The sequence below is a fragment of the Argopecten irradians genome, chromosome 12 (genome assembly GCF_041381155.1).
Source record: "Argopecten irradians isolate NY chromosome 12, Ai_NY, whole genome shotgun sequence".
Classification (NCBI taxonomy): domain Eukaryota; kingdom Metazoa; phylum Mollusca; class Bivalvia; order Pectinida; family Pectinidae; genus Argopecten; species Argopecten irradians.
Window position 1 is genome coordinate 28205807 of NC_091145.1, and position 27366 is coordinate 28233172.

General features: G+C 34.9%; 3 protein-coding genes across 4 annotated transcripts; all 3 read left to right on the forward strand.

Annotated features, from left to right (window-relative positions):
• The first annotated feature begins 1505 nt into the window (after positions 1–1505).
• LOC138304705 (uncharacterized) lies at positions 1506–5476 on the forward strand. Of its 2 annotated transcripts, XM_069244936.1 has the most exons (4): positions 1506–1680; positions 1723–1825; positions 2652–2726; positions 4971–5476. In XM_069244936.1, the coding sequence occupies exons 1-4, from the start codon at positions 1570–1572 to the stop codon at positions 5453–5455; spliced, it is 774 nt and encodes a 257-aa protein (XP_069101037.1). In that variant the 5' UTR covers positions 1506–1569; the 3' UTR covers positions 5456–5476. The 2 variants fall into 2 exon arrangements, with proteins under 2 accessions (XP_069101037.1, XP_069101036.1); XM_069244935.1 differs by having other exon boundaries at positions 1506–1825.
• A 3429-nt stretch (positions 5477–8905) lies between these two features.
• On the forward strand, positions 8906–9331 carry LOC138305030 (uncharacterized). The gene has a single exon (XM_069245442.1). It carries the CDS (start codon positions 8906–8908, stop codon positions 9329–9331), a length of 426 nt encoding a protein of 141 aa, XP_069101543.1.
• Positions 9332–12182: 2851 nt separating this feature from the next.
• Positions 12183–12608, forward strand: LOC138305031 (uncharacterized). The gene has a single exon (XM_069245443.1). It carries the CDS (start codon positions 12183–12185, stop codon positions 12606–12608), a length of 426 nt encoding a protein of 141 aa, XP_069101544.1.
• The last annotated feature ends 14758 nt before the right edge of the window (positions 12609–27366 follow it).

The window sequence follows — 27366 nt, forward strand, 5'->3', positions numbered from 1 at the left end:
TCAAAGAGATAGCTGCAAGCTTGACAGTGCCAGAAGGAAGAAGAGGGCATTCACGAAGGGACCAAAGTTCACCAACTTTGTGAAGGCAGGTGCGAAGGGAAAGAGCAGCGTGGAGGGAGGTGGGATACTAGCAACGGCAGTAGAATGAGAGATGAGGGCTGACATCCACCAACACATGTGATTTCCAGAGGAAGTTGTGTCAACACCCCTTCGCCCAGACATTGTGTTGTGGTCCCGGAACTCCAAGCAGGTCCTTATGATGGAACTCACAGTACCATGGGAGGACAGGATTGAAGAGGCACACGAGAGGAAAAGGCTGAAATACCAGCAACTCGTGGAGGATTGCCAGGAACAGGGTTTGGGGACATGGTGCCTTCCAGTGGAGGTCAGATGTCGAGGGTTCTTCAGCCAGTCACTGTGGAGAACTTTGTTGGGCGTGGTAGGAGCAGAAAGGAAGAAGTCGGTGGGAGCAGTGAGCAGACGGGCAGAGGCGGCATCAGGCTGTATTCGGAGAAAGAGGGACGAGAGATGGAGCGGTCACCAGCAATAGTGCTAGACACACACGGTGACGAGTCAGAGGACATCACTATACAGACGTGATGCAGCAGGAAGAATTAAGCTGTAGCAACAACAAGACAACATGCTGCAGTGACATCGAGGCAGCAGCAAGAGCCGGTCAGTTTCTGACTGGGATTGATCTCCCCAGTCGACGCACCTCTGGAGACGTCGTGGATCAAGCGCCGAAACGTCTGAGGAAGGAGGACCATCCACCCGATGATGAATCTGGCCAGCATTGGAAGATTCCGATGTATTCAAGGTAACACACAAATGTCAATCGAATGGGAAATACTTCAATTGAAATTCCAAAAGCGCGTTTTGTTACTTCTGACTAACCATCTATCGCTGATTTCAAATGGTATCCATCGATTTGTCGAGATCCTTTGGCAGAACTCAATCATGTACGAACGACATTTGTATCTTCCTCTTCTAGGTAAGTGTTTAAAGCGTTATAGTTGTCTTTGACAGTCACTGATTTCTTTAATAAAAAAATTCAAAAGCTACTTATTAGCAATTATGGTTTTATTAGTTTAACGTCCTAAGTTAGGATAATGTAAGGACGTACCAGGGTTGTTGGTGGAGGAAAACCGGAGTATCCGGAGAGAAACCAGCGACCAGTACCTGGCAACTGCCCCATATAGGATTCGAATTCACTTAGGCTGTATCAAATGTTGTGGAAAAAGAGAAAAGTAGGAAAGTGTTCAAACACGTGAACGTCATTTTGAGAGCATACAAAAAATACGTGTTGTTGTTTTTTTGTTCATACTTAAATAATATGGAAATTCCGTGCTTTGATCTGGATCAAGTCTAATGTCCTTGCCATACCTATATTTGTATCTCAATTTTATGTATCTACTGACCATAAGTAAGACGTTATCTAAAAGTTCAGACATTTTTATCTATGACCAAACCTGCCTGACATTGCGAGGACCTTGCAAAAGATAAGGCACAACATGTAAGCTTATTTACCGTATTATTCCGACATGTTTTATCCCTGGTTATTAGTGGTTAATGTTGCTGTTCTTTCCTGTACGTCTGGTTCAGATGAGAATCCTTCTTAGTGATCCACAGTTCATACAACAGGAACTCACCAGATTCCAGTCAGAACTTCAGGAGATACAAGTCAAGTACAACACTCAAAATACTGAACTCAGCGACCTTAAGGTCAAGTACAACACTCAAAATACTGAACTCAGCGACCTTAAGGCCAAGTACGACATCCAAAATACCAAACTTGCCGAGCTCCAAGTCAAGTATGACGCTCAAGGTGAGACTTACCGACTTGCAGATTTTTTTTGGTGAGAAAAAAATCCAATGACCCTTTCAATCATTATATAATTTTCTTGTTCCAGTTCAGAGTAGTTCATCCTGACAACAAATTCTTTCTTATTTAACACAAAGAAAACAAAAATAAAGACAAAAGCAAAAAAAAAAAACTTGGCTAGCCGCCCCTCTGTTTTCCCCTCTTATTCCTATCTCTTCTTTTCTTCTTACCTTTTTTTACCCTTTCTTGCTTTTTTTTCTTTCCTATTAAAAGTGCAATACATATGTATTTATTTCATATATCTATCTATAAACTTATTAAAAAATTATTAGTGATGAGTAACTTCCTCTTATTATAACTTAAATTTTCATTTAATCATTTACATTATTGAAGTAAGATATTTGTGGAAATTTAAGATATGAGTAAAGGTAGATAAAAGTGATGTTTGGATCTGAAGATCATAATGATATTAGAGACGAGTTATTGAATGGTTGAAGATAAAAGCGATTGCAGAGTGAATGAATTCGGATGATGAACGTGCTTTGTAGATATAATCCATTAGATGAATGTAATGAAAGTGTTGAGGATGAAGATAGTATTTTCTATGAAGATAGTATTTTGTAAGGTAGTATTCTGTATGAAAATAGTATTTTGTAAGGTAGTATTTTGTATGAAGATAGTATTTTGTATGTATGGTTGATGATTAAGAGGAGGGTGAGGATAGTAGTAGTGAGAATGATAATAAGGAAATGATTGTGTGATGTGCATTCCATATGAAAAACTGAATAGTTATAAAAAAACATTTCTTTCGTTTTACTCGCCCTTATAGGTGCGAAGGGAGCCGTTATTACAAGGTGGGGTAGAAATGACTGTCCGGCCAACATAACAACCAAGGTCTACTCAGGTAATGGAATACAGTATATAGATCTATATATATCATATCTTTGAATAAATGATTATTACATAATTACGATAGCGAGGATAGACTATTTTATTCTTCTGTAATCTATTAAAGCTCACAAGTTTTGATGAATTAAATGCCCAATATACGTAAAAAAAATTTAATCACAAACATATACAATGATCGAATAGTGTACCAATGACCTAGAATAAAGATGAAAGGCGTGTTTTATGACATCATTCCGTGTAGATAAACCTATGATATCGAACGGTCAAAATTCTTTTTATAAACATATCTGCCATCTTGAAACAGTCGCAATTGAAGCGTTTCATATATAGGCCCATAGGGACCTGACACAAATTTCTAACCAACAGTATATATATGTGTGTGTGTGTTACATATCAAGGGTATGAAGGTACAGAAAAACAGACATATTTTTTTAATACAAGTGATTTTTTTTAATAAACGGGCTCTACATATCAGTGACGCATATCTTACCTTAAAGAGAAATAATTGATCATATAATACATATTATACACTGTTGGTTAGAAATTCGTGTCAGGTCCCTGTGTATAGGCCTGCACATTTTCTACAGCCGTTAACATGTTTGTTTCTGTTTTTCACGTGCGAAGACGATCGTTTCTTATATAGGCATATAACTTGTATCGATCGGGTCTCGTGATATTTTCCAGAAATCGAGAGTTTCCGTGAACGTCGGTTTGTATTTATTGTGGGCCACATTAATTTTTTTTTTCGAAACTTTACAGTTGGTCTCAGTAACATCTTACTTGGCTTTAGTCAAGATTTTATGCGGAGAGACCGAGGCAATTTTCTTGTAAATGTTTGTGATTACAAAAACACAAAACAACACATTCTAAGGCACTGATAAACGTATAAGATACTTTAAAAGTATTTGCAACAGTATTACTTCTTGTTTTAGTGTTTCATGTATATTAAAATGAAAACCTTTCTCAAGAAGTCTCTTTACAATTACTGATATCATTGTAAGATGTGAAATTAAAAGAAAAAGACCGCAACTTTCTTCAATATCTGAGCGTGTCTTCTCATTTTACTCAACTGTAAACCTAAATATCATATTTTTTTTGTAATTTTACATATAAATAGCACAAATAAAAATTGTAAAAACCCACTCACATCATTCATAATAATTCAATATCCACTTATCATCATTACGATGATGATCATCATCATCATCATTATCGTCGTAGTCACCATCATATCATCATTTATCATCATCATGTTCATCATTATCATATTATCATGATTCATCAGGATCATAATCATCAACATGAACGATCATCACCATCATCACCACATATCTTCACAGATCTTCAGAAATATTACCATCATATATCATATTACATTTTATACTAAATATCAACATGATATATGTTATCAATTAAATTTATATTAAAAAACATATGCAATGACAAAAATGATCACCATTACCGTCGTCGTCGTCCCCCTCATATCATCATGATTTATCATCAACATTATAATCAATATCATCATCATCATATCTTCATGGATATTCAGAAATGTTACCATCATATACCATATAATATTATCATATTAGATAATTTAAAACAGTAAAACCCCCATAACTCGAACAGCAGGGGAATAGGCCCCAGAATCAAAATATTAGACTGAAGTTTAGACTTAGCCAATCATGTGTTCAACGTTTGTAACATCATCTTTGATTGGTTAAGTTTAAAATAAAGACAGCTTTGGACTTAAGTCTGTTTCATGATCCTGAGACCAGGTCAATAATTCGTGGAAAACCTGCCTAAGGTATTCGACTTATCCGAGGTTGGTCACGATCGATCATTCACAGTTAAAATGTCTGGTCTCAAACTGTGACAAACAATGCTTGTCGATGACATTTAATTACCATTATTTTCAGCAACTTTTATGAAAATGGTTTTTGATAGCAATTTCAAGTTGAAAAAAATGTATTGCACAAAAATGAACGTTTGAAAAATGCCTCAATGGCCGAACACCTGTTCGACAAATGTATGGTTTAATACTATGTATTTGATGAAACGGAGATATATAATTACAGGAATAATAAAAAGTTTTTGTATGTTTTGGCCAATTTTAAACAAATCATAACTTAAAGGAAACTTGTACATGTGATCAAGTATCTGTGGTGAAGCTACTTACATCAATAATTAAAAATGATTTACGCTTAACCAGTTTGTGTATATATGGTTTACCCATATCCAGGTACTGCAGGCGGATCGTACTTTTACCACACTGGAGCAGCAGCAGATTATGTATGTATGCCTGACAATCCAATCTGGGGACCACACAAGGATGTTTTGATCACCGGTGAATCTGTCGGTTATATGTACGGAGCTGAGTACGAGGAACCAAACACTCTGTTTGGTATGCCTAACGATGCTGAGGATGTGCCTTGTGCCGTATGTCTCATTACACAATACGCCGTCTCTCTGATGATTCCGGGTAGGACAGAATGCTACCCGGGGTGGACGGAAGTGTATCACGGTGACTTAGCGGCCGGTTACCATGGTCACCCAGCAGCCTCTCAGTACGTATGTGTTGATGGGAATCCACAAGCTATTCCTAGAGGGGGTAATCACGATGAGAATGGTAAACTTTTCTATGGCGTCAAATCTAAATGTGGGTCGTTGCCATGCCCACCGTACGAGGACGGAAAGTTTCTCTCTTGTGTTGTCTGTATGAAGTAAAGTAATAAAAACAAAAAAGATTTTCAACTTATGTACTTTCTTACATCATACTAGGTTATATATACTTGTGATGAGATATATATATACATGTATTATCGTACTTTATGAATTTAACAATAATTTCCATATTCATGAGTAAATTGAATTAGTCAAAAGTCTATTTGAGAACAATGTTTAGTTTGATCTAGCTTTGTTTAACGTTGAAAACTTACCTCCAACAACTTTTGGGGATTTTAGGAATGACGATTACGGCAATAATATCAGTGGAATAAAGGGTCTTTAAAGGTACTACAACACCGACTTTCAATTATAAGAAAGGAAAGTTGGTCTGACCATTAATTTTTTGTTCCCTATGTAAAATAAAAATTCAGTAATCTCGAAAAAAAAAGAAGAACGTGGAAAAGCATAGAGTTAATAATATCGGTGGAATAAAGTGTCTTTAAAGGTACTATATCACCGACTTTCAATTATAAGAAAGGAAAGTTGGTCTGACCATTAATTTTTTGTTCCTTATGTAAAATAAAAATTCAGTAATCTCGAAAAAAAAGAAGAACGTGGAAAAGCATAGAGTTGATTATTTTGAAATTTAATTCTCACAATCAGTGAAAAGTTTTAAAATTGAATGAACTGATGTGTCCGCAGAAACATTCTACATCGACCATTGTAATAACTACAATTACGGACTATTCGCACTGGCTTAAACTTGTTACTTAGATGTACATGCCTTACTTATACGTATTTGTTGTAACACAAGTGAACGAAATATTCTCACCTTATGACGAATTTAAGTTGAAATAGATTTTTCTACGTCAATTCCTACGATGACATGTTAAACTGGTTCAAATTTTTTCGAACACAAGTTCGATCGTAGACAATGCCATGCATACCAGCAGGTACATGAATGGTAGATTATATCCTCAAGTTTATATGTGTTCCATCAGAAAGGATCATGCTTCTAAACAACTGTTTTACATGCCTCTCTTTAAATCATTGAAGATATGAAAAAACGGAACCAAACGTCGTGAAATTCTTTGCTCCTTGCTTACTAGCATTCAGTATGCTTCATGCTCAACCAAACTCTGTCACGTAGTATATGATTTTAATTTCCAGTTGCAGGGCTCTACTATTCATATTTTTTTCCCTTTGGCTGAGAGTTTTGCAATTTCACTTTGTATCTTTATTTTATGTTTATGATGTGAAAATCACCTTGTTTGATCACTGAATAATCTCACGTCTCAGGTTGTACCCCACATTAGTTTTGGATTTTGATATATATAAATGTAGTTGAAGTTTGTTACCACTATTTCTCAGAAAGTACTGAAAGGATCTTTCTCAAACTCCATATGTTGGTTCCTCTTGGTCCACTGTTTTTACATACAATGTATTGCATTTTTTGCACCAATCGGTCAATAAGATGGTTGGCAGGCCATCATCTTGTAGTTTGATAGTTGAAGTTTGAAAAGCAACGAAAAGATCCCTCTTTCCATTGTCCATTGCCAGATACAGATTGTTTCAATTTTGGTTGTAACACCGCTACCTTGAATGTACAGAAGTCTACCACGATGACTTTTAATTTGCGTCCGGTATCCATGACTACTTGTTTGTTTGATTAATTAACGTCCTATTAACAGCTATGGTCATGTAAGGACGGCCTCCCATGTACGCGGTTTGTTGCGTGTATGTTGTGCGAGGTGCGTGTTTTGGGAGACTGCGGTATTTTTATGTTGTGTCTTCTTGTATAGTGGAGCTGTTGCCCTTTTTATAGTGCTATATCACAACGGGCGAACCAGTCGTCCCACTCCCAGTATGCTGAGCGCTAAGCAGGAGCAGATACTACCACTTTTTTTAGACTTTTGTGTGTCTCGGCCAGGGTACAGAACTCAGAGCCTTTCTCACAGGGGCGAACGCTAAATTTAAGGCCAAAACTGAGACGGTGCCAAGGAAAGAATTAGGAAAGAATACATGACTACAAAGCAGACTCTCAATACGGATATGTTTAAGGAACATCCACAGGCGATTCTTGGAGGAGACACGGATGATGAGCATGGATATTGTTTCATGTCGTCCAATCTAAATGTGGAACACCTTCCTTACGAGGAAAACATTTTCTCTTCTATGTTGTCTGTATGAAGTAAAGCAATAATTCATCTACTTAAAACAGAATTGATTTTCAACGAAGTGGCTCATTACGTGTTTTAATGTAAAATCTGAATAGATTTTATGAAATATATATTTATAAATATGTAGATCCTAATTTCCATAGTAAATTATGTTAAGCATGTATATAAATGTATTCTGATCATCACTATATTTAGTTATGATAGAAAATGGAAAAAACCAATAGTCTGTATATGTAGATGGAAATGCCAGTAAGTCCGAAGTTGGTGTTCCTGCCATAACTGTAGAGGTATGGTACTTTTCCTCCATTCACATCGATATCATAACGTTTAATGCATGTATCTAATAACAGTTGTCTGGTTAGTACAACGTACAGCTTCCGTCGATACATAGTTACACTTTCATTGCAGCTCTTCTATGTAACATTACCAAGAGCAGTTGGCATTCATTAGTCTATGCACTGCCATCCGCTAATTATGACGTCACTATCACGATGACGTCACATTGTCGTGCCAGCGATCACGCGATGGCTGTTCAAATGGCTATATATTCCGTATTTGACGATAATGTTCTTTATTCATTAATTCATTTATGCTTAAATAGCCTAGTCAATCGACTATTTTAGAGCAAAATACCATAGGATGTTTGTGTAAATTTCCTAATCGTCTTTATGCTAAATCTTTACGATAATGAGTTCTTTATTCATTGTCGATACAAAATCTATCGGCAATTTATCATAAAATTATTACCAAATGTAAATATAAGCGTTGAACGTCTTTTAAAACTCATTCAGTTGGCACTCAGAGGCATATTCCATGAAGCGCGCTAAAAATTAAACATGAAGCGCACAACTTCATGGAATTTGGCTCTTTCCAGTTGCCATTTACATTGGCTATGAATGCAAACTGTAAGACGTTCAATGCTAAAAAATACTCATGCAACCACATGGTTATTAGTTCAATTCAGTCATCGTGCATGTAAGGTTTCTAATCGCCTGATCTAGGATACGGAATTATAGAAACCAACTTTCTTTTGCGGCTACTATATATACATCAACAAGAATTACGTTTAAATACATACAATCCTGTATCAGAACACTCGGATCAAAATCTTGTTCGCTGGATAATATCCCATATAAACAACTTTGAAATGTTAATATAACAAAAAAGCTCCAGAACCAAAACATAGTCTGATCATGATGATCGAAAGCGACTCGGAGAACCCTTGACAGTCGATGGAATTCTGACGATAGTCGTGACGTCACGTATGACGCAGTCCTTTGACTTAAGTAAACTTTACCTCTACATTTCTTTAAAGTATCAAAGTGTATGTATGCCTGACGATCCAATCTGGGGACCACACAAGGATTTGGTCACTGGTGAATCTGTCGGTTATTTGTACGGAGCTGAGTACGAGGAACCAAACACTCTGTTTGGTATGCCTAACGATGCTGAGGATGTACCTTGTGCCGTCTGTCTCGTCACACAATACGCCGTCTCTCTGATGATTCCGGGTAGGACGGAATGCTACCCGGGGTGGACGGAAGTGTATCACGGTGACTTAGCGGCCGGTTACCATGGCCACGAGGCAGCCTCTCAGTACGTATGTGTTGATGGGAATCCACAAGCTATTCCAAGAGGGGGTAACCACGATGAGAATGGTAAACTTTTCTATGGCGTCAAATCTAAATGTGGGTCGTTGCCATGCCCACCGTACGAGGACGGAAAGTTTCTCTCTTGTGTTGTCTGTATGAAGTAAAGTAATAAAAACAAAAAAGATTTTCAACATATGTACTTTCTTACATCATACTAGGTTATATATACTTGTGATGAGATATATATGCATGTATTATCGTACTTTATGAATTTTACAATAATTTCCATATTCATTAGTAAATTGAATTAGTCAAAAGTCTATTTGAGAACAATATTTAGTTTGATCTAGCTTTGTTTAACGTACCTTCAACAACTTTTGGGGATTTTAGGAATGACGATTATGGCAATAATATCGGTGGAATAAAGGTTCTTTAAAGGTACTACAACACCGACTTTCAATTATAAGAAAGGAAAGTTGGTCTGGCCATTAATTTTTTGTTCAATATGTAAAATAAAGATTCAGTTATCTCGAATAAGAAACTTGGAAAAGCATAGAAATAATTATTTTGAAAATTAATTCTCACAATCAGTGAAAAGTTTTCAAATTGAATGAACTGATGTGTCCGCAGAAACATTCTACATCGACCATTGTAATAACTACAATTACAGACTATTCGCACTGGCCTAAAACTTGTTACTTAGATGTACATCCCTTACTAATCACGTATTTGTTGTAACACAAGTGAACGAAATATTCTCACCTTTTTCTACGTCAATTCCTACGATGGCATGTTAAACTGGTTCAAATTTTTTCGAACACAAGTTCGATCGTAAACAATGCCATGCATACTAGCAGGTACATGAATGGTAGATTATATCCTCAATTTTATATGTGTTCCATCAGAAAGGATCATGCTTCTAAACAACTGTTTTACATGCCTCTCTTTAAATCATTGAAGATATGGATAAACGGAACCAAACGTCGTGAAATACTTTGCTCCTTACTTACTAGCATTCAGTAAGCTTCATGCTCACCCAAAATCTGTCACTTAATTAGTATATGATTTTAATTTCCAGTTGCAGGGTTCTACTATTCATATTTTCTTTCCTTTAGCTGAGAGTTTTGAAATTTCACTTTGTATCTTTATTTATGTTTATGATGTGAAAATCACCATGTTTGATCACTGAATAATCTCACGTCTCATGTTGTACTCCACATTCGTTTTGGATTTTGATATAGATAAATGTAGTTTGTTACCACTATTTCTCAGAAAGTTCTGAAAGGATCTTTCTCAAACTCCATATGTTGATTCCTCTTGGTCCGTTGTTTGTATATATTGCATTTTTTTGCACCAATCGGTTAACAAGATGGTTTGCAGGCCATCTTCTTGTATTTTGATAGTTAAAGTTTGAAAAGCAGCGAAAAGATTCCTCTTTCAATTGTCAATTGTCAGATACATATTGTTTCAATTTTGGTTGTAACACCGCTACCTTGAATGTACAGAAGTGTACCACGGTGACTTTTAATTTGCGTCCGGTATCCATGACTACTTGTTTGTTTGATTAATTAACGTCCTATTAACAGCTATGGTCATGTAAGGACGGCCTCCCATGTACGCGGTTTGTTGCGTATATGTTGTGCGAGGTGCGTGTTTTGGGAGACTGCGGTATTTTTATGTTGTGTCTTCTTGTATAGTGGAGCTGTTGCCCTTTTTATAGTGCTATATCACAACGGGCGAACCAGTCGTCCCACTCCCAGTATGCTGAGCGCTAAGCAGGAGCAGATACTACCACTTTTTTTAGACTTTTGTGTGTCTCGGCCAGGGTACAGAACTCAGAGCCTTCCTCACAGGGGCGAACGCTCAATTCAAGGCCAAAACTGAGACGGTGCCAAGGAAAGAATTAGGAAACAATACATGACTACAAAGCAGACTCCCAATACAGATATGTTTACGGAACATCCACAGGCGATTCTTGGAGGAGACACGGACGACGAGAATGGAAATTGTTTCATGTCGTCCAAACTAAATGTGGAACACCTTCCTTACGATGAAAACATTTTCTCTTCTATGTTGTCTGTATGAAGTAAAGCAATAATTCATCTATTTAAAACAGAATTTATTTTCAACGTAGTGGTTGATTACGTGTTTTAATGTAAAATCTGAATAGATTTTTATGAAATATATATTTATAAATATGTAGATCCTAATTTCCATTGTAAATTATGTTAATCATGTATATAAATGACGATAATGTTCTTTATTCATTAATTCATTTATGCTTAAATAGCCTAGTCAATCGACTATTATAGAGCAAAATACCATAGGATATTTGTGTAAATTTCCTAATCGTCTTTATGCTAAATCTTTACGATAATGAGTTCTTTATTCATTGTCGATACAAAATCTATCGGCAATTCATTATAAAATTATTACCAAATGTAAATATAAGCGTTGAACGTCTTTTAAAACTCATTCAGTTGGCACTCAGAGGCATATTCCATGAAGCGCGCTAAAAATTAAACATGAAGCGCACAACTTCATGGAATTTGGCTCTTTCCAGTTGCCATTTACATTGGCTATGAATGCAAACTGTAAGACGTTCAATGCTAAAAAATACTCATGCAACCACATGGTTATTAGTTCAATTCAGTCATCGTGCATGTAAGGTTTCTAATCGCCTGATCTAGGATACGGAATTATAGAAACCAACTTTCTTTTGCGGCTACTATATATATATCAACAAGAATTACGTTTAAATACATACAATCCTGTATCAGAACACTCGGATCAAAATCTTGTACGCTGGATCCCATATAAACAACTTTGAAATGTTAATATAACAAAAAAAGCTCCAGAACCAAAACATAGTCTGATCATGATAATCGAAAGCGACTCGGAGAACCCTTGACAGTCGATGGAATTCTGACGATAGTCGTGACGTCACGTATGACGCAGTCCTTTGACTTAAGTAAACTTTACCTCTACATTTCTTTAAAGTATCAAAGTGTATGTATGCCTGACGATCCAATCTGGGGACCACACAAGGATTTGGTCTACGGTGAAAATGTCGGTTTTATGTACGGAGCTGAGTTCGAGGCACCAAACACTCTGTTTGGTATGCCTAACTATGCTGAGGATGTGCCTTGTGCCGTATGTCTCATTACACAATACGCCGTCTCTCTGATGATTCCGGGTAGGACGGAATGCTACCCGGGGTGGACGGAAGTGTATCACGGTGACTTAGCGGCCGGTTACCATGGCCACGAGGCAGCCTCTCAGTACGTATGTGTTGATGGGAATCCACAAGCTATTCCAAGAGGGGGTAACCACGATGAGAATGGTAAACTTTTCTATGGCGTCAAATCTAAATGTGGGTCGTTGCCATGCCCACCGTACGAGGACGGAAAGTTTCTCTCTTGTGTTGTCTGTATGAAGTAAAGTAATAAAAACAAAAAAGATTTTCAACATATGTACTTTCTTACATCATACTAGGTTATATATACTTGTGATGAGATATATATATGCATGTATTATCGTACTTTATGAATTTGACAATAATTTCCATATTCATTAGTAAATTGAATTAGTCAAAAGTCTATTTGAGAACAATATTTAGTTTGATCTAGCTTTGTTTAACGTTGAAAACTTACCTTTAACAACTTTTGGGGATTTTAGGAATGACGATTATGGCAATAATATCGGTGGAATAAAGGTTCTTTAAAGGTACTACATCACCGACTTTCAATATTAATTTTTTGTTCCATATGTAAAATAAAAATTCAGTAATCTCGAAAAAGAAACGTGGAAAAACATAGAATTAATTATTTTGAAATTTAATTCTCACAATCAGTGAAAAGTTTTCAAATTTAATGAACTGATGTGTCCACAGAAACATTCTACATCGACCATTGTAATAACTACAATTACAGACTATTCGCACTGGCCTAAAACTTGTTACTTAGATGTACATCCCTTACTAATCACGTATTTGTTGTAACACAAGTGAACGAAATATTCTCACCTTTTTCTACGTCAATTCCTACGATGGCATGTTAAACTGGTTCAAATTTTTTTCGAACACGAGTTCGATCGTAAACAATGCCATGCATACTAGCAGGTACATGGATGGTAGATTATATCCTCAATTTTATATGTGTTCCATCAGAAAGGATCATGCTTCTAAACAACTGTTTTACATGCCTCTCTTTAAATCATTGAAGATATGGATAAACGGAACCAAACGTCGTGAAATACTTTGATCCTTGCTTACTAGCATTCAGTAAGCTTCATGCTCACCCAAAATCTGTCACTTCATTAGTATATTATTTTAATTTCCAGTTGCAGGGCTCTACTATTCATATTTTCTTTCCTTTGGCTGAGAGTTTTGAAATTTCACTTTGTATCTTTATTTATGTTTATGATGTGAAAATCACCATGTTTGATCACTGAATAATCTCACGTCTCATGTTGTACTCCACATTCGTTTTGGATTTTGATATAGATAAATGTAGTTTGTTACCACTATTTCTCAGAAAGTTCTGAAAGGATCTTTCTCAAACTCCATATGTTGATTCCTCTTGGTCCGTTGTTTGTATATATTGCATTTTTTTGCACCAATCGGTTAACAAGATGGTTGGCAGGCCATCTTCTTGTATTTTGATAGTTAAAGTTTGAAAAGCAGCGAAAAGATCCCTCTTTCAATTGTCAATTGTCAGATACATATTGTTTCAATTTTGGTTGTAACACCGCTACCTTGAATGTACAGAAGTGTACCACGGTGACTTTTAATTTGCGTCCGGTATCCATGACTACTTGTTTGTTTGATTAATTAATGTCCTATTAACAGCTATGGTCATGTAAGGACGGCCTCCCATGTACGCGGTTTGTTGCGTGTATGTTGTGCGAGGTGCGTGTTTTGGGAGACTGCGGTATTTTTATGTTGTGTCTTCTTGTATAGTGGAGCTGTTGCCCCTTTTATAGTGCTATATCACAACGGGCGAACCAGTCGTCCCACTCCCAGTATGCTGAGCGCTAAGCAGGAGCAGATACTACCACTTTTTTAGACTTTTGTGTGTCTCGGCCAGGGTACAGAACTCAGAGCCTTCCTCACAGGGGCGAACGCTCAACTCAAGGCCAAAAGTGAGGCGTTGCCAAGGGAGGCATTAGGAAAGAATCCATGACTACAAAGCAGACTCTCAATACGGATATGTTTACAGAACATCCACAGGCGATTCTTGGAGGAGACACGGATGATGAGCATGGATATTGTTTCATGTCGTCCAAACTAAATGTGGAACACCTTCCTTACATGGAAAACATTTTTTCTTCTGTGTTGTCTGTATGAAGTAAAGCAATAACTCATTTATTTAAAACAGAATTTATTTTCAACGAAGTGGTTGATTACGTTTTTTAATGTAAAATCTGAATAGATTTTATAAAATATATATCTATAAATATGTAGATCCTAATTTCCATAGTAAATTATGTTAGTCATGTATATAAATGTACTCAGATCAGTACTATATTTAGTTATGATAGAAAATGGAAAAACCAATAGTCAGTATATGTACATGGAAATGTCATTTAGTCCGAAGTTGGTGTTCCTGCCATAGCTGTAGAGGTATAGTACTTTTCTCTCCATTCACATCGATATCATTACGTTTAATGCATGTATCTAATAACAGTTGTCTGGTTAGTACAACGTACAGCTTCCGTCGATATATAGTTACACTTTCATTGGAGCTCTTCTATGTAACTTTACCAAGAGCAGTTGGCATTCATCAGTCTATGCACTGCCATTCGCTATCACGGTGACGTCACATTGTCGTGCCAGCGATCACGCGATGGCTGTTCAAATGGCTATTCCGTATTTGACGATAATGTTCTTTATTCATTAATTCATTTATGCTCTTTCCAGTTGCCATTCACATTGGCTATGAATGCCATCTGTTAGACATTCAATGCTTAAAAAATTACTACAATGGACTATTATCAAGCGAATTACCATGGGATGTTTGTGTAAATCTCCTTAGAATTATCCTAATCGTCTTTATACTCAGTCTTGTCAATTGCTCATGCAACCACGTGGTCATTATTTCAATTCAGTCATCGTGCATGTAAGGTTTCTAATCGCCTGATCTAGGATACGACATTATAGAAACCAACTTTCTTTTGTGGCTACTATACATGTATATATATATATATAAACAAGAATTACGTTTAAATACATACAATCCTGTATAATAACACTCGTATCAAAATCTTGTTCGCCGGATCCCATATGAACAACTGTGAAATGTTTATATAACAAAACAAGCTCCAGAACCAAAACATAGTCTGATCATGGTCGACTCGGAGTAGCCTTGACAGCTAACATTTGAATGGAATCCCGACGATAGTCGTGACGTCACGTATGACGCTGTCCTTTGACTTAAGTAAACTTTACCTCTACATTTTTTCAAAGTGTCAACAATGTTATATTTAGAATGGAACTATATATAACACATAAAATAAATCCTTTCTCTTTGATTGTTCTTTCGTTTTGGATATCTCGCGGATGTACGCATACGTGTACGGTTTCATCGGGTACAGGAAAAAGTCGGCTAGGTCATGAAATATTTTTAGAGAATTTTACATTCGCCAAGATAAAATACAACAAAATGATCTTATTCATTATATTAAAAATATAAAAAAGAAATAAAAAAAAATCTAAAACAATGAAGTAAAATGAAGGACCGAAAGGTATTGGAGAAAAAGGCTCTTTCATTATGTATACATGGAGGATAATGGATATTCCATTCTTTGGACCACAAAATGTGGTACAACCTTGGCAAGCCTGGAGTTTTACCACATTTTATGACCCCTCGGGTGGAATACCCCTATCCTCCATGTAAACATATGAAAAAGTGTCATAGTCATGAAATTGAAAAATGAGAAATGCCACGCATGATTTACATGTGTGGCATTTTTGCTTGTGTATGATAAGAAAAACGGAATATGGAAAAGGCGGAAGACTTTCGTAAACACCTTATCATTTATGATAATTGTTTTGGCTCTGTTACTAGAAATTCCAAAACCATAGTACGAAAATTCGCTTTGTCACCAAATGTTGAATTAACATGTCTTTCAAGGTGACTTTGTGATATTTATGTGTAGAATCAATGTGACGACCTCCTTACCTTACTGACATCTACATAAAGAGACAATTTATATGTAAATATTATGTGATTGTATACGAATTACATCGACCTGTACTGGAAATGAATACACAATCTGACGCGAGACAATACAACATGTTTATACAATACATTTATGGATAATTCATGTCTTCCTTATATTCATATTGGTTATAAAATACGAATACGATGCACAATAAATAAGTAGGGACAATTAATTTAAATGTCAGGCCTTACTTTGCCGTTCTTAAAATTTACAGACTGCGAAGTGGATCAAAATATAATATTCTATTGTATGTCTTTTTGACGATGCTTTCATTATACTTTACATACATCATTGACTAAACATGTATGTACATGAATAGAACGAATATATGTATCCTGCAGCCTACTGTATTTTTCGGCCGCAAACGAAATTGTACCTTGTTGGAGAATTAATCTTCTATGGTTTTCTAATTATTTCTGTATCTTCATGCACTTGCATATATTAATAATTTTTGCAATCTCTTGAACTACCTTACCGCTCGCAAGACGCCAATTTTACAATAATAAGAATGATGTGATTTTTTTCTTTGAAAAAACCACACTATTAATTTAAAGATGGTCCAACGCTGACCAACGTTGTTTTTTGTGTTTATTAGACATACAACATATATACACAATTAACGACCAATTATTGTTCAAATGATGGGTATCGTTTATGCTCTGTCGGCTGTGGAGTATCTATAAAGCCTGATAACGAAAATTGAAAACTGCCACAATATAATTTCATCGTCTAAATCGCAAAAGTTTTGACACGCAAAAATTAGCAGTTATACGGTTCAGTGTTTTTGTGATGCAATACGTTTTGCATCGTCTGAATTTTATGTATTTCTTTTTAATATACAAGCAAATGGTATTTGCGTCATGTCTATATTTAGACTTGGAAAACCCAAACGATAGACATTATCATTTTGTGGTTTCCTTGCAAAGGTATGTAACGTTTTATACTGCTATCATTTACTATTCCTTTAAGTGCTTGTTGTATTAACCATATCTTACATATCAGACTTTATTATGCTTTGTTTTTATAGAGAGGAGTGCTATATATTTGACGTGTGAGTCATAGCTATTTATAGCTCTATGAATATAAGATATACAAATATTGAAAGCACAGGGACCTGGCACTATCTTTTTAAACTAACAGTATACAATAATATATGTATACTGTCGGTTAAAAATTTTCGTGCCAGGTCCCTGTGATTGAAAGAAGCACCATTTCGACTAACTTCAGTTTTGATATCTTTTATTATTTTTAAGCGATGTGCGCATATTGACACAAAATGTTTAAAATTAAATGCTCTCGAAATATCAGTGTTGCATGAGATGTTCTGTATGAGAATTATACTTGTCGTCTTTTGCTGTAAATTTATACATTTTCGCGGTGAATTTATTTCGCGTTTTTTCACGACGATTTTATTTTTTACGATTCACGGTCATAAAATTTATATTGTACCCATATAATTTAGCAATTGTAAACATGCATATTTAGCGCTGTTCTCGCATTACATATTGCGCTAAAATATGGGTATGCTAGTAATATTTTCTGTACAATGTTAGTACAACAGTTATTACGAATGTAGTACATGTAATTTTCCCAAAATCAATATTACGTTAAAATTTGATTGCGCCAAAAATAAGTACGTTTGCAGTATTACCCGGTGAGTGATTCTTAGGAATCTCAATTGCAACCAATTTCATTGCCAAAAAAGCCTATTTTATCTACTCCCATAACATGAGAGTCGACTGGTCAGCCGTTTTTTTATCGGACATTATTTTGCTGACTGTCGACTCTCATTTCCGAAGGGTCATTTCTTTGATGCAGCTTCCGACGTCAGTTGAAGTCGGAACGAAAAGTGCAATAATATCAATATTTTATAGCTCTAACAGTGATAACATTGGTGTGTACTTACAGTTTAGGTATTAATTATCCCATTTATATAGGAAACCCATAACTTGAGGCCTCATAAAATAGTATTTTAGCGGATTGGATATGATGAATCCTTTCAGTAACATTTTGACCTAGTTTTAAATATGGCGGCTGGTTACTACAAAAAACGGAACGTGAATTTAAGCGGGCAGAATCCAAGTAAAAGTAAAGACAGATCAAGCGTTTTGGGGACTTTGCAATTCGTTTTTTCTATTTACCGGGCGGATCGCTTTCATTATGAAGTTTTGTCTGGGTCATGAAAGTTTACGTTAGGAGATGTAAATATTTGTTTTAGATGGATTTTACGGCTGATTTTGTCAAAAAACTTGTTGATTTATGAAAAAGAGGTAGGTATTTGACATTGATGACGATTTAAATATGATATAAACGTTTTATATTGTCAAAATCCAAACTTTGAAAATGTTACCCTCAGCATCGGGTAAATGGCCTATCGGAAGTTAGAGGTTAGACACGACGTAATGTTCCAAAAGTGTCTCGTCGTGCTATACCTCTAACATTGTTGGAGTATATTTTATCCATCTCCAAATTCTATATATTGCATTACCTTTTTCTTTTGAATTCTGATAATCTGCAGAATGCAAACTTGACTGAAGCTAATTTGATTTATATTAAACAATAAAATCCCTGCTGATTAGCAATGAGTAAATATGACGTAAAACTTAATCGGGATCCTACTGTAATAATCAATAAATGTCAAAAAAGAAAAAAATCGTCCTTGACGACACATCAGGTAAATAAATACAGTATATAGCATCAACTGTTCAACTAATCAATTTTACTGAAATATTGCACAAGTTTAAAGCTAGCATTCATCAAACTGTGTTGTAAGTTAATGAGATCAATCTGATCAAAGGATACATTGATACAAACAGCCTTCAACATGCTTTTAAAACGTCCTGTAAGTGATTCAAAATTATTTTGTACCTAGACACACAGAGTATACCACAGTGCAGTAACATACGCGTAGATGTTATATGGTAATAAATTATTTACATAAGAAGGTCATTTCATATGAAATTTTAATTACATATAACGTGTTATATCGTGACACCTTTAACTCGATCTCTTCTTTGAAATATGATTTGGTTTGGTCTATTTAATCTTACATCCTGCTAACAACTAGTGTCATTGAAGGAAATGCCATGTTTTGGAGGTGGAAGAAAGCTGGAACACCTCGAGAAAAAACATTTATTTATATATTCTATGCTTATTCAGGTTGCAATCATAAAATCTCCCTATGCTGTGAATGAAGCTCTGTTTGCATATCTAATACTGGGATTGATATTTGCCATATAATATCCGACAGTAGCTACCATTGGCTCACTTTATTGAAGTAACCGCATTTATTAAATTTTCTTTAAAAGCATAGATAAAAAATATCATTTAATAATAATAATCTTTCATCAGTCATGAAAAAAAACTTTACATAAAAATAAATAGGTAAAGATAAGCGGAATATCCGCCGATCGTTAAATTTTGTTTTCTTCTTTTAACATGACGTTTGTAGTATCGGCCAATGAAAATTTACATTTAACTTATGACCCGGATGTTGATACCATATATGGCATGTATGGGGGGCGCGAAAATTTCAACTGGTTAAGTGACGTGTAGTTTACAAAAATACGTACTTTGTTGTTACAAACTTCAATATGACATATCAGTAATGAAAATAACATTTATAGCTCCTGGTCCGAATTTACAAATTAACAACAAATTATTATTTTACTTCAAATCCCTTTTGAAAATGGTAACATTTAATTCACGTGAAAATAAAAGGAATAATCCTATCACATAGATATATGTACAATAAACTGAAAAAAAACCCAAAAAACATTAACATAATGCTGATTCATCCGTAATGTGATCATATAGATAGCCCTTATATTATAAGTGTATAGATAAAATGAGCCTCAGGGAATTAAAATAGTTTCATGTAAAGTAATAATATATGTTGGTCATGGAATTTAATTTCGTCAATTTTATTTTAATTAGTTTTACTACAATCATTACTAAAGAATGCTGCAGGATATACCTTTTAAGATTGAAAAGTGAAGATCAAAGTTAATAATCCACTCTCACATAGAAAGGATATATGATATTTACTATCTGTCTGGTATGCACCAGGATATATTTATAATGTTAGTCAGTGTCTGGAAATGCGGGAATGTATACTTAAATCACGTGTATTCAACTTTACCTCCAGGACACAGATTGGCTTTTACCCAATTTAAAGTAAACCTTTCAAGATCTGGCTGGTATTCAATTATTGTTTGTTGTTGTTGTATTTTAATTTTATATTGTTGGTTGAGTTTAGTATTTGTCTACCTCGGAGTTTATATATACATGTACATGTATTAAGCATTTGGATGTATCGCTCTAAGATCGTGATGACTATAGGATACATTTGGGGTCAAAGCGAAGTGGTCGGCAGTTGCATCATAATTTATCAAAATGACAGTACAGATGAATTAGCTTGTCAGATGATGAACCCGAGAATCAAAACGAAGTTGATGAAATTAGCTTGCATATAAAATTCATTAATGAAAGTGAGCGAGATATTATAGGCTAGGAGGTAGGCAATCGGATCTACGAGAGTTACGTCCCTTCGTTTCACTGACGGCGTGAAACGAAGCAATGAGGGGACAAAGGACAGAGAAACTTTGTCGCTATCGTCAAGTGATCTTTAACATGGTCTTATTAAGCAGGTGGTCTTATACAGAGGTGGTCCCTAAGGCTCATTCCCCGAACCCCAACTCTGGTGAATACAAAGTGAGTTGTTTATGGAGGGAACTTTTTTCTGTTTAGTCATTTATAAACAATATGAAAAGAAAATGACCAAGTGCTGAACCTTGTGGTACTCCAGCATTTATCGCTTTTCATTGGATTGATATTCGTTCATGATTACTCGTTGTTTTATGTCAGATAAGTAGACTTCAAACCAATCGTACAATTCCATATTTTTTTCAATAAGTAGAATACGCCTATATACCATACTCGATCAAAAGCCTTACTTTTATCACAGAAAACAGATTAAATTCATCCTAACAGCAAAGGGAGGAAATGTCTTGACTAATAACAGAAACCCCTCCCCTTACAGTTTAATGATGTTTCAGATCATATCTGACATTATTTGTTTCTCCTAGATATTGTCCAATCAGAGGAAAACCACTTAATTAAAAAGGAATAATCTCATCCTTGAAAACTGAAAAATATCTCGGTCAAGTATTGATCAATTAGAAACTGTAATTCGACAATTCTATTAGATATTTACACTTATAAAGCAGAGAAATAGCACAAAAATGTATAGACTAATTAAAAAGACAGTTAAGTATAAAAATACAAAGTTGATAATGTAACGTACAATTCAAATATCATGCATGGCAACTATGATTTTTTCTGAAGTTTTATACACCATTCTGCAGCAGCTTAGAAATAATTAACAGTTACTGATTTGCTTATCAACTACCAGGTGTGTTGATTTTCTTGAAATTTACCTGTGATCTTATACTAAGAACAATTCAGAGTTAGACTATAACTATCAACACACCTTAACCCTACCCAGAGTTGGTGTTCGGGGAAGACCCCGTCACTAATTAGAAGGCAGGCTTCACTGTATGGTGACAAAATCGGGCGGAATACAATGATATCGATCGTGTTATAATATAAGAAGTTATTAGTTGTGTGAATTGACCACAGCACATTGCATATCCCGGGTGATACATGACATTGGATTGGCGATACGCTATGTCATTTACGCAGAACTCTAGCAAATAAAATCATAGTTTGTAAACTTAAAATCATCCCAAATGAATGAACGTACTTTTATGCGAATCTACACAGTTGAAAATGACTGATAATTGAGGACATTTAGATTTTGATCAGGTTTAGATTTATTATTAACAGTGTTAGCACTCATAATTCAATATTTGGTTTTTAAAATAACGTTTTGATATGTTCTTCGTATTAAATAAATTGTTTTAAAGCGAATTTACACATTTGACATAGAAAAAATCTAGACTAGATATGATATGAGCACTGTTGCCAAATATCCATGGCACATGTAGAAGGAAAAAGGATTATGTTACCGGCTTATTACATGCAACGCATTCTACATTTATTTCCTGCGAATCTGAGTTGATTTCGATTAGAAAAAGATATTTTTGAAATATTTTGAAATTGAGAGTCTTCAAAACGAATAGTAGCAGTAAGTAACATGACCAATGCAATCTCCACATATAGAGATATAAAGGGTTTCCAAAATATCAGAAGGGCTTTCGGTTCTTTATTAGAAACATGATAAACTATTGCCTTTATTTTCAGCTAATGTCGATATTAGATTATAAATTCTTTAAAGATACATTATGCTATATTAACAAATGCTACAAAGATTTAAGTTTCTTTTGATACAAAAGTAGATTGGTAACCTTTTACTTTCATATATATTTTGCATTCTGGTATAACTTCTCATGGCTCAAAATATGATTAACCTCATTCTGTCTGTCTCTTGTCGGTCACCGTGCGTTAAAAAAATACCCTTAAGATATATCTTAGATCAGAACTATTGTTGACAATAATGACATCATGTACTATTGTTGTTTGTAATATAAGAGTCTTTAACCTACATTTTACAAGTATGACAAAACAACACGTATTGCTTACTACAGTGTAATAATAAAAGATTACGATAGTCTGTAAACGAACAATGGACAGCCAGTGACCACAATATGCGTCGTTATATATATAGAGACAGCAAACACTTAACGTTATCAGGCATCGATCCATCAATTGTCATAAAATTGTTTTTCATGTTATATTAGATTAAAAGAAATTATTGAATAAAAACAAAACTCGTAATTACTTATAATATCCGTAACGGAGCCCATTATTATATTTAAAAACAAACAAACAGTACTGCGCATGCCTTCGCTGTGATCGAAATAGGGACCTCTGTCTTACTAGTGTTATACACATCCGATCGAGCTGTCTAAAGCGCAATTATCTATTAGACAAGAGGCGATTTCACTTGGACATGGGTGTAATATGCAACAGAGTGCAAGATCAATATATATTCCGTTCACTATTTCTGTAAGGAATCGCCAATTGGACTATTTGCTTATAATATTCAAGCGGTCAAACGAATGATGTTCTATTAGCCGAGATTTTAACCTTTTTTGTCGTGAGCACTCAATGTGATTTTAGGAGTTACATGACGAAAAACAACAATAGTTCTAGTACATTAAATATTTGGAGATAATTTTTAATATTTGCTATGTTTTGTGAAATAGTATTTTTCCCTCGTCTTATTCTTCTTCTACGCTGCCGTTTTCTCCATATTCCAGAAAACACTGAAGGTGAAAATGAAAGTAATGAACCATTCTTTGTAATTTTATTTTAGAGTCCGATGCAACCTTGTTATTTGATAATAAATGTTCGTATAAAAGTGACGTGCTTGTATTTTCTTCAGAATAATTCGTAAAAACTGACATGTGTTAATCGGTGAAAACAAAGGTAAGTCTTATGGAGTAGATTTTATTCACATGTTGTGTTATTAACGGATAAATATTCATGCGTTTATAAAAAAAAACTAACGGCAAATGGGTAAAGAAAAATCACCAGCTTTGAGTATAATATATCTAATGCATGTATAACAAACGGGATGTAAATATCCGTATTTCGTTAGTTAAAGATGCTCCATTTTTCAGCGGTGGAGCATCTTTAAGTAATGATATTACTTGATAGACATCGCTTTGTATAATGGAGATAAAACACAAAATTCTAAATTCATTCTAAAATGAATTGCGAAGCAGTTTATCACTAGCCGCCTTCTGTATGGTTTTTGTGTATATTTACATCAAATTGTCACAATTAGTCTATAGTATAACCACGCCTAAGTGGAACAATTGACATCCAATACATTATCATTATGACGTCACTATCTTTAATGTTGCTAGCGCGCATTAAGAATATTGTCTGCAAAGCTATGGCATCTGTAATAAACTATAGATTACACCAAAAAAGATGTGCTATTGCTTAATTATAACCTTAGATGAAAATAAATTTGGGTTTTTTATCTAGATAAACATTGATTTGATTATAAATATAGTACAATAATTGCCATTAGTTTTGACGTCACTAATGTTGTCATGGAAACATCAATTACCGTCAAAATGCCTGTTCCATCTCATTAATTAAATCGCCAATGATGCGTGTTTCTCTTGTTCTAACCTCAATCAAATTAAAATATGGATATCAGAGTTTAGCTAGTGTGCATTATGAAGGTTGTCTGCAAAACTCTTACATATGTTAGATCATGGAATCCATTAAACGTTAAATTCGTAATTATGTATACTTCACAAGAAAATGCCGCCATTCTAAATGGACTGAGTACCTGATTTTGAGTTGACTGAGCCTAACATAAGGTTAAAGTCTGATATCTGGCTTTCAATGCCTTCAAAAGGAGACATACACGTGCATAGCCATTTTAGTATTGGGTAGTGCCATGTGTAAACATGGACTGCTACGTAACGCTTGAAGGTTGCATGATTTCTAAAATACCATTTTATTGATCTCGGATTAATCTCTATACAGCTGTGCCAATAAAATTTCTAACTATTCTTTACTTGATCCGTATTTGGAACTGTGCCTCTGTTTAGACGACATTTCACACACAAATCAGTATTATTATCATCTAGGTAAGCTTGGAACCGTTATTACATGCCAGCTTAAGGTAGACATCCATGTCAATTGTGATTTTATATCTGTTAGACTACATTCTTGATAGACTGAATAGCCTATCGTAGGTTTGCTGTGATTCCTAAGTCAGAAAATTATATTGGTATTAAAACAGGTTAGAGTATAGTCTTAAAATAAATACATCTATCACCTGATCGAGTGAGATTAGGATTGATTGATGCACTTTTGAGCCTCATCCCACACTCCTGCTGCTAAGAGACTGGCCAATGTATTCTTTATTGGATTCCGTGTAGTAGCTTTTTATTCTCTCCGCTATTCTCTAAGCTTCAACTTTTCGGTTGGTCTTGTTGTGTAATATAAGTTAACGTCATAATAGAATCACATGACGTCAATTAATACTGGCTTCGCTTCCTCGGACATATACATATGTAGTACACATGTGTGTAGCCAATCAGAATAATCCAATATTCTGTCACGTGATGTACTAAATATGTTTATGTCAACTAACGAAATAACGCCACATGACAGAATAAAGAATCTTTTGTCATTGATCGCTATAAGATCTCCTCCACAAGTAAGGAATATTTGTCCACAAGCAAATTGCAATATATGTAGTAATATTGACGATAACACTAGTAATGCGCTAAAACAAAAGGACCTAGGGACCTGTACTGAAGCCAAATTAAAGTTAATATGTAATACAGATTAGTATCTGTAAAGATTGTCTGCAAAGCTTTGGTATCTATATTAAGTAATTGAATGTTGTCAAAAAGAGAACATACCAGGTTATGTACATTTATCAACTCATAAACATAATTCTATGAAGGTGCAGAATCTATAAGTTCAAGAGAAGCAAATAGATTTGTATGTGTGCCATTATACTTTGTTTCCACATCCACCTTTGCGCGATAAGCAATCGTAAATGGAGTAGGACTACAGGTAGATTGTCAAAAAGCCAAAAATGGATGAAAACATATCCTTTCAGTTCAATTATCTAAAATTGGTTTGTAGAAATATAACTGAAAACGAAATTAAAATCAAGTGAGAAATGTATAGAAAAAACAGGAAAAAAAACTTATAATTCTGAATGATAATTACCAGTGACAAAATAAACAGAAAACATGTGCATGTGAACAGAGAAGATATTTTCTATCCTTTGATGACAAAAATCATCCAGTCTGTAATTCCTATCAGAATGGGCACTACAAAACTATGGGGTCATAATAGATAGATATACAGTGCGGTGATGAACTTGTCAATTTGACACAGGTACATGTACACATCTTCACGGAAAGGTATGTTTGCTTTGTGACGTTTTTAAATGTCATTTTGACATTACTATAATTTGGAAATGATGATACTCACATGTTATAAAAACCGAAGTTATATTTTGGATTTCCATTTGTTTTGGTGATTTGTCATATTTTCGGTTTGAGTTCAGAGATGATATTATCAATTCGTGGAAAAACCTTATATATCTACAGTTATATCAAACTACGCAGTACCAATGCTAACATTTACATGTACTTGTTGCACTGAAGCGACCTAGCATAATAACTGATTCTTAAAATTGTAGAATTTCTATTTTATTATGATGACAATAAATGGATTTGAAATGGGTACTACCACTGTGATAAACACACCCTAAAATAATTATTTCGCAAAGATTTTCGCGTGGATTTTATTCATCGTTTCTACGAACACAAATATTATATCCGCGAAATTGTTGAATTATATATACCAATAAACCATATTGCAAAAAGCGCTTATTTAATCTCTTTTTAGATAAAATTACGAAAATATTGACCACGAAAATATGCAGCTACATGGGATCTAATCTGATCAATAGACTACCCTAGTGCATGTATTTATTCGCCGTATCGGTGGTGACGGATCTTCTGCTGGATCACATTCCGAATTTGCATATCTGCACTTGTGGGTAGGTATTGATTGTGACGTCATATGTTTGGGAGCGTAACGTCATACGTTTCGGAGAAAACGACGTGAATTGCGCTCACAAAATAATGAGACGTAACAATCGATATCTACCCGCAAGGGAGCTAACTCTGTAATATGCAAAGACGGAATAAACACCCATAGAGTATTGAGGATTATACCTACGTCTGTTAATATCCAAGCATCTTCACTCTTATAACATTTTTGCAAATGTCACTTGTATTCCGTATTTGCACATTAAAGAGTTATCCGCTCTTGCGAATAGGTATTGCGTGTGACGTCATGGGTTTACGAGCGTAACGTCATAAATTTTGTCTGTAAACTTTTTTGAAAATCTGCTTCACACAGTTTCTTTCATACCCAGATGAAATTAAAAAATAGT

What these genes read in the sequence shown, in the direction of transcription:
- LOC138304705 (XM_069244935.1), top strand. Translation starts at nt 1,570, where the DNA reads ATGTTGCTGTTCTTTCCTGTACGTCTGGTTCAGATGAGAATCCTTCTT. An exon ending in AGTCAAGTATGACGCTCAAG is followed by an intron (nt 1,826 to 2,651) that starts GTGAGACTTACC and finishes TCGCCCTTATAG; the next exon opens with GTGCGAAGGGAGCCGTTATT. An exon ending in AACAACCAAGGTCTACTCAG is followed by an intron (nt 2,727 to 4,970) that starts GTAATGGAATAC and finishes ACCCATATCCAG; the next exon opens with GTACTGCAGGCGGATCGTAC.
- LOC138305030 (XM_069245442.1), top strand. Translation starts at nt 8,906, where the DNA reads ATGCCTGACGATCCAATCTGGGGACCACACAAGGATTTGGTCACTGGT.
- LOC138305031 (XM_069245443.1), top strand. Translation starts at nt 12,183, where the DNA reads ATGCCTGACGATCCAATCTGGGGACCACACAAGGATTTGGTCTACGGT.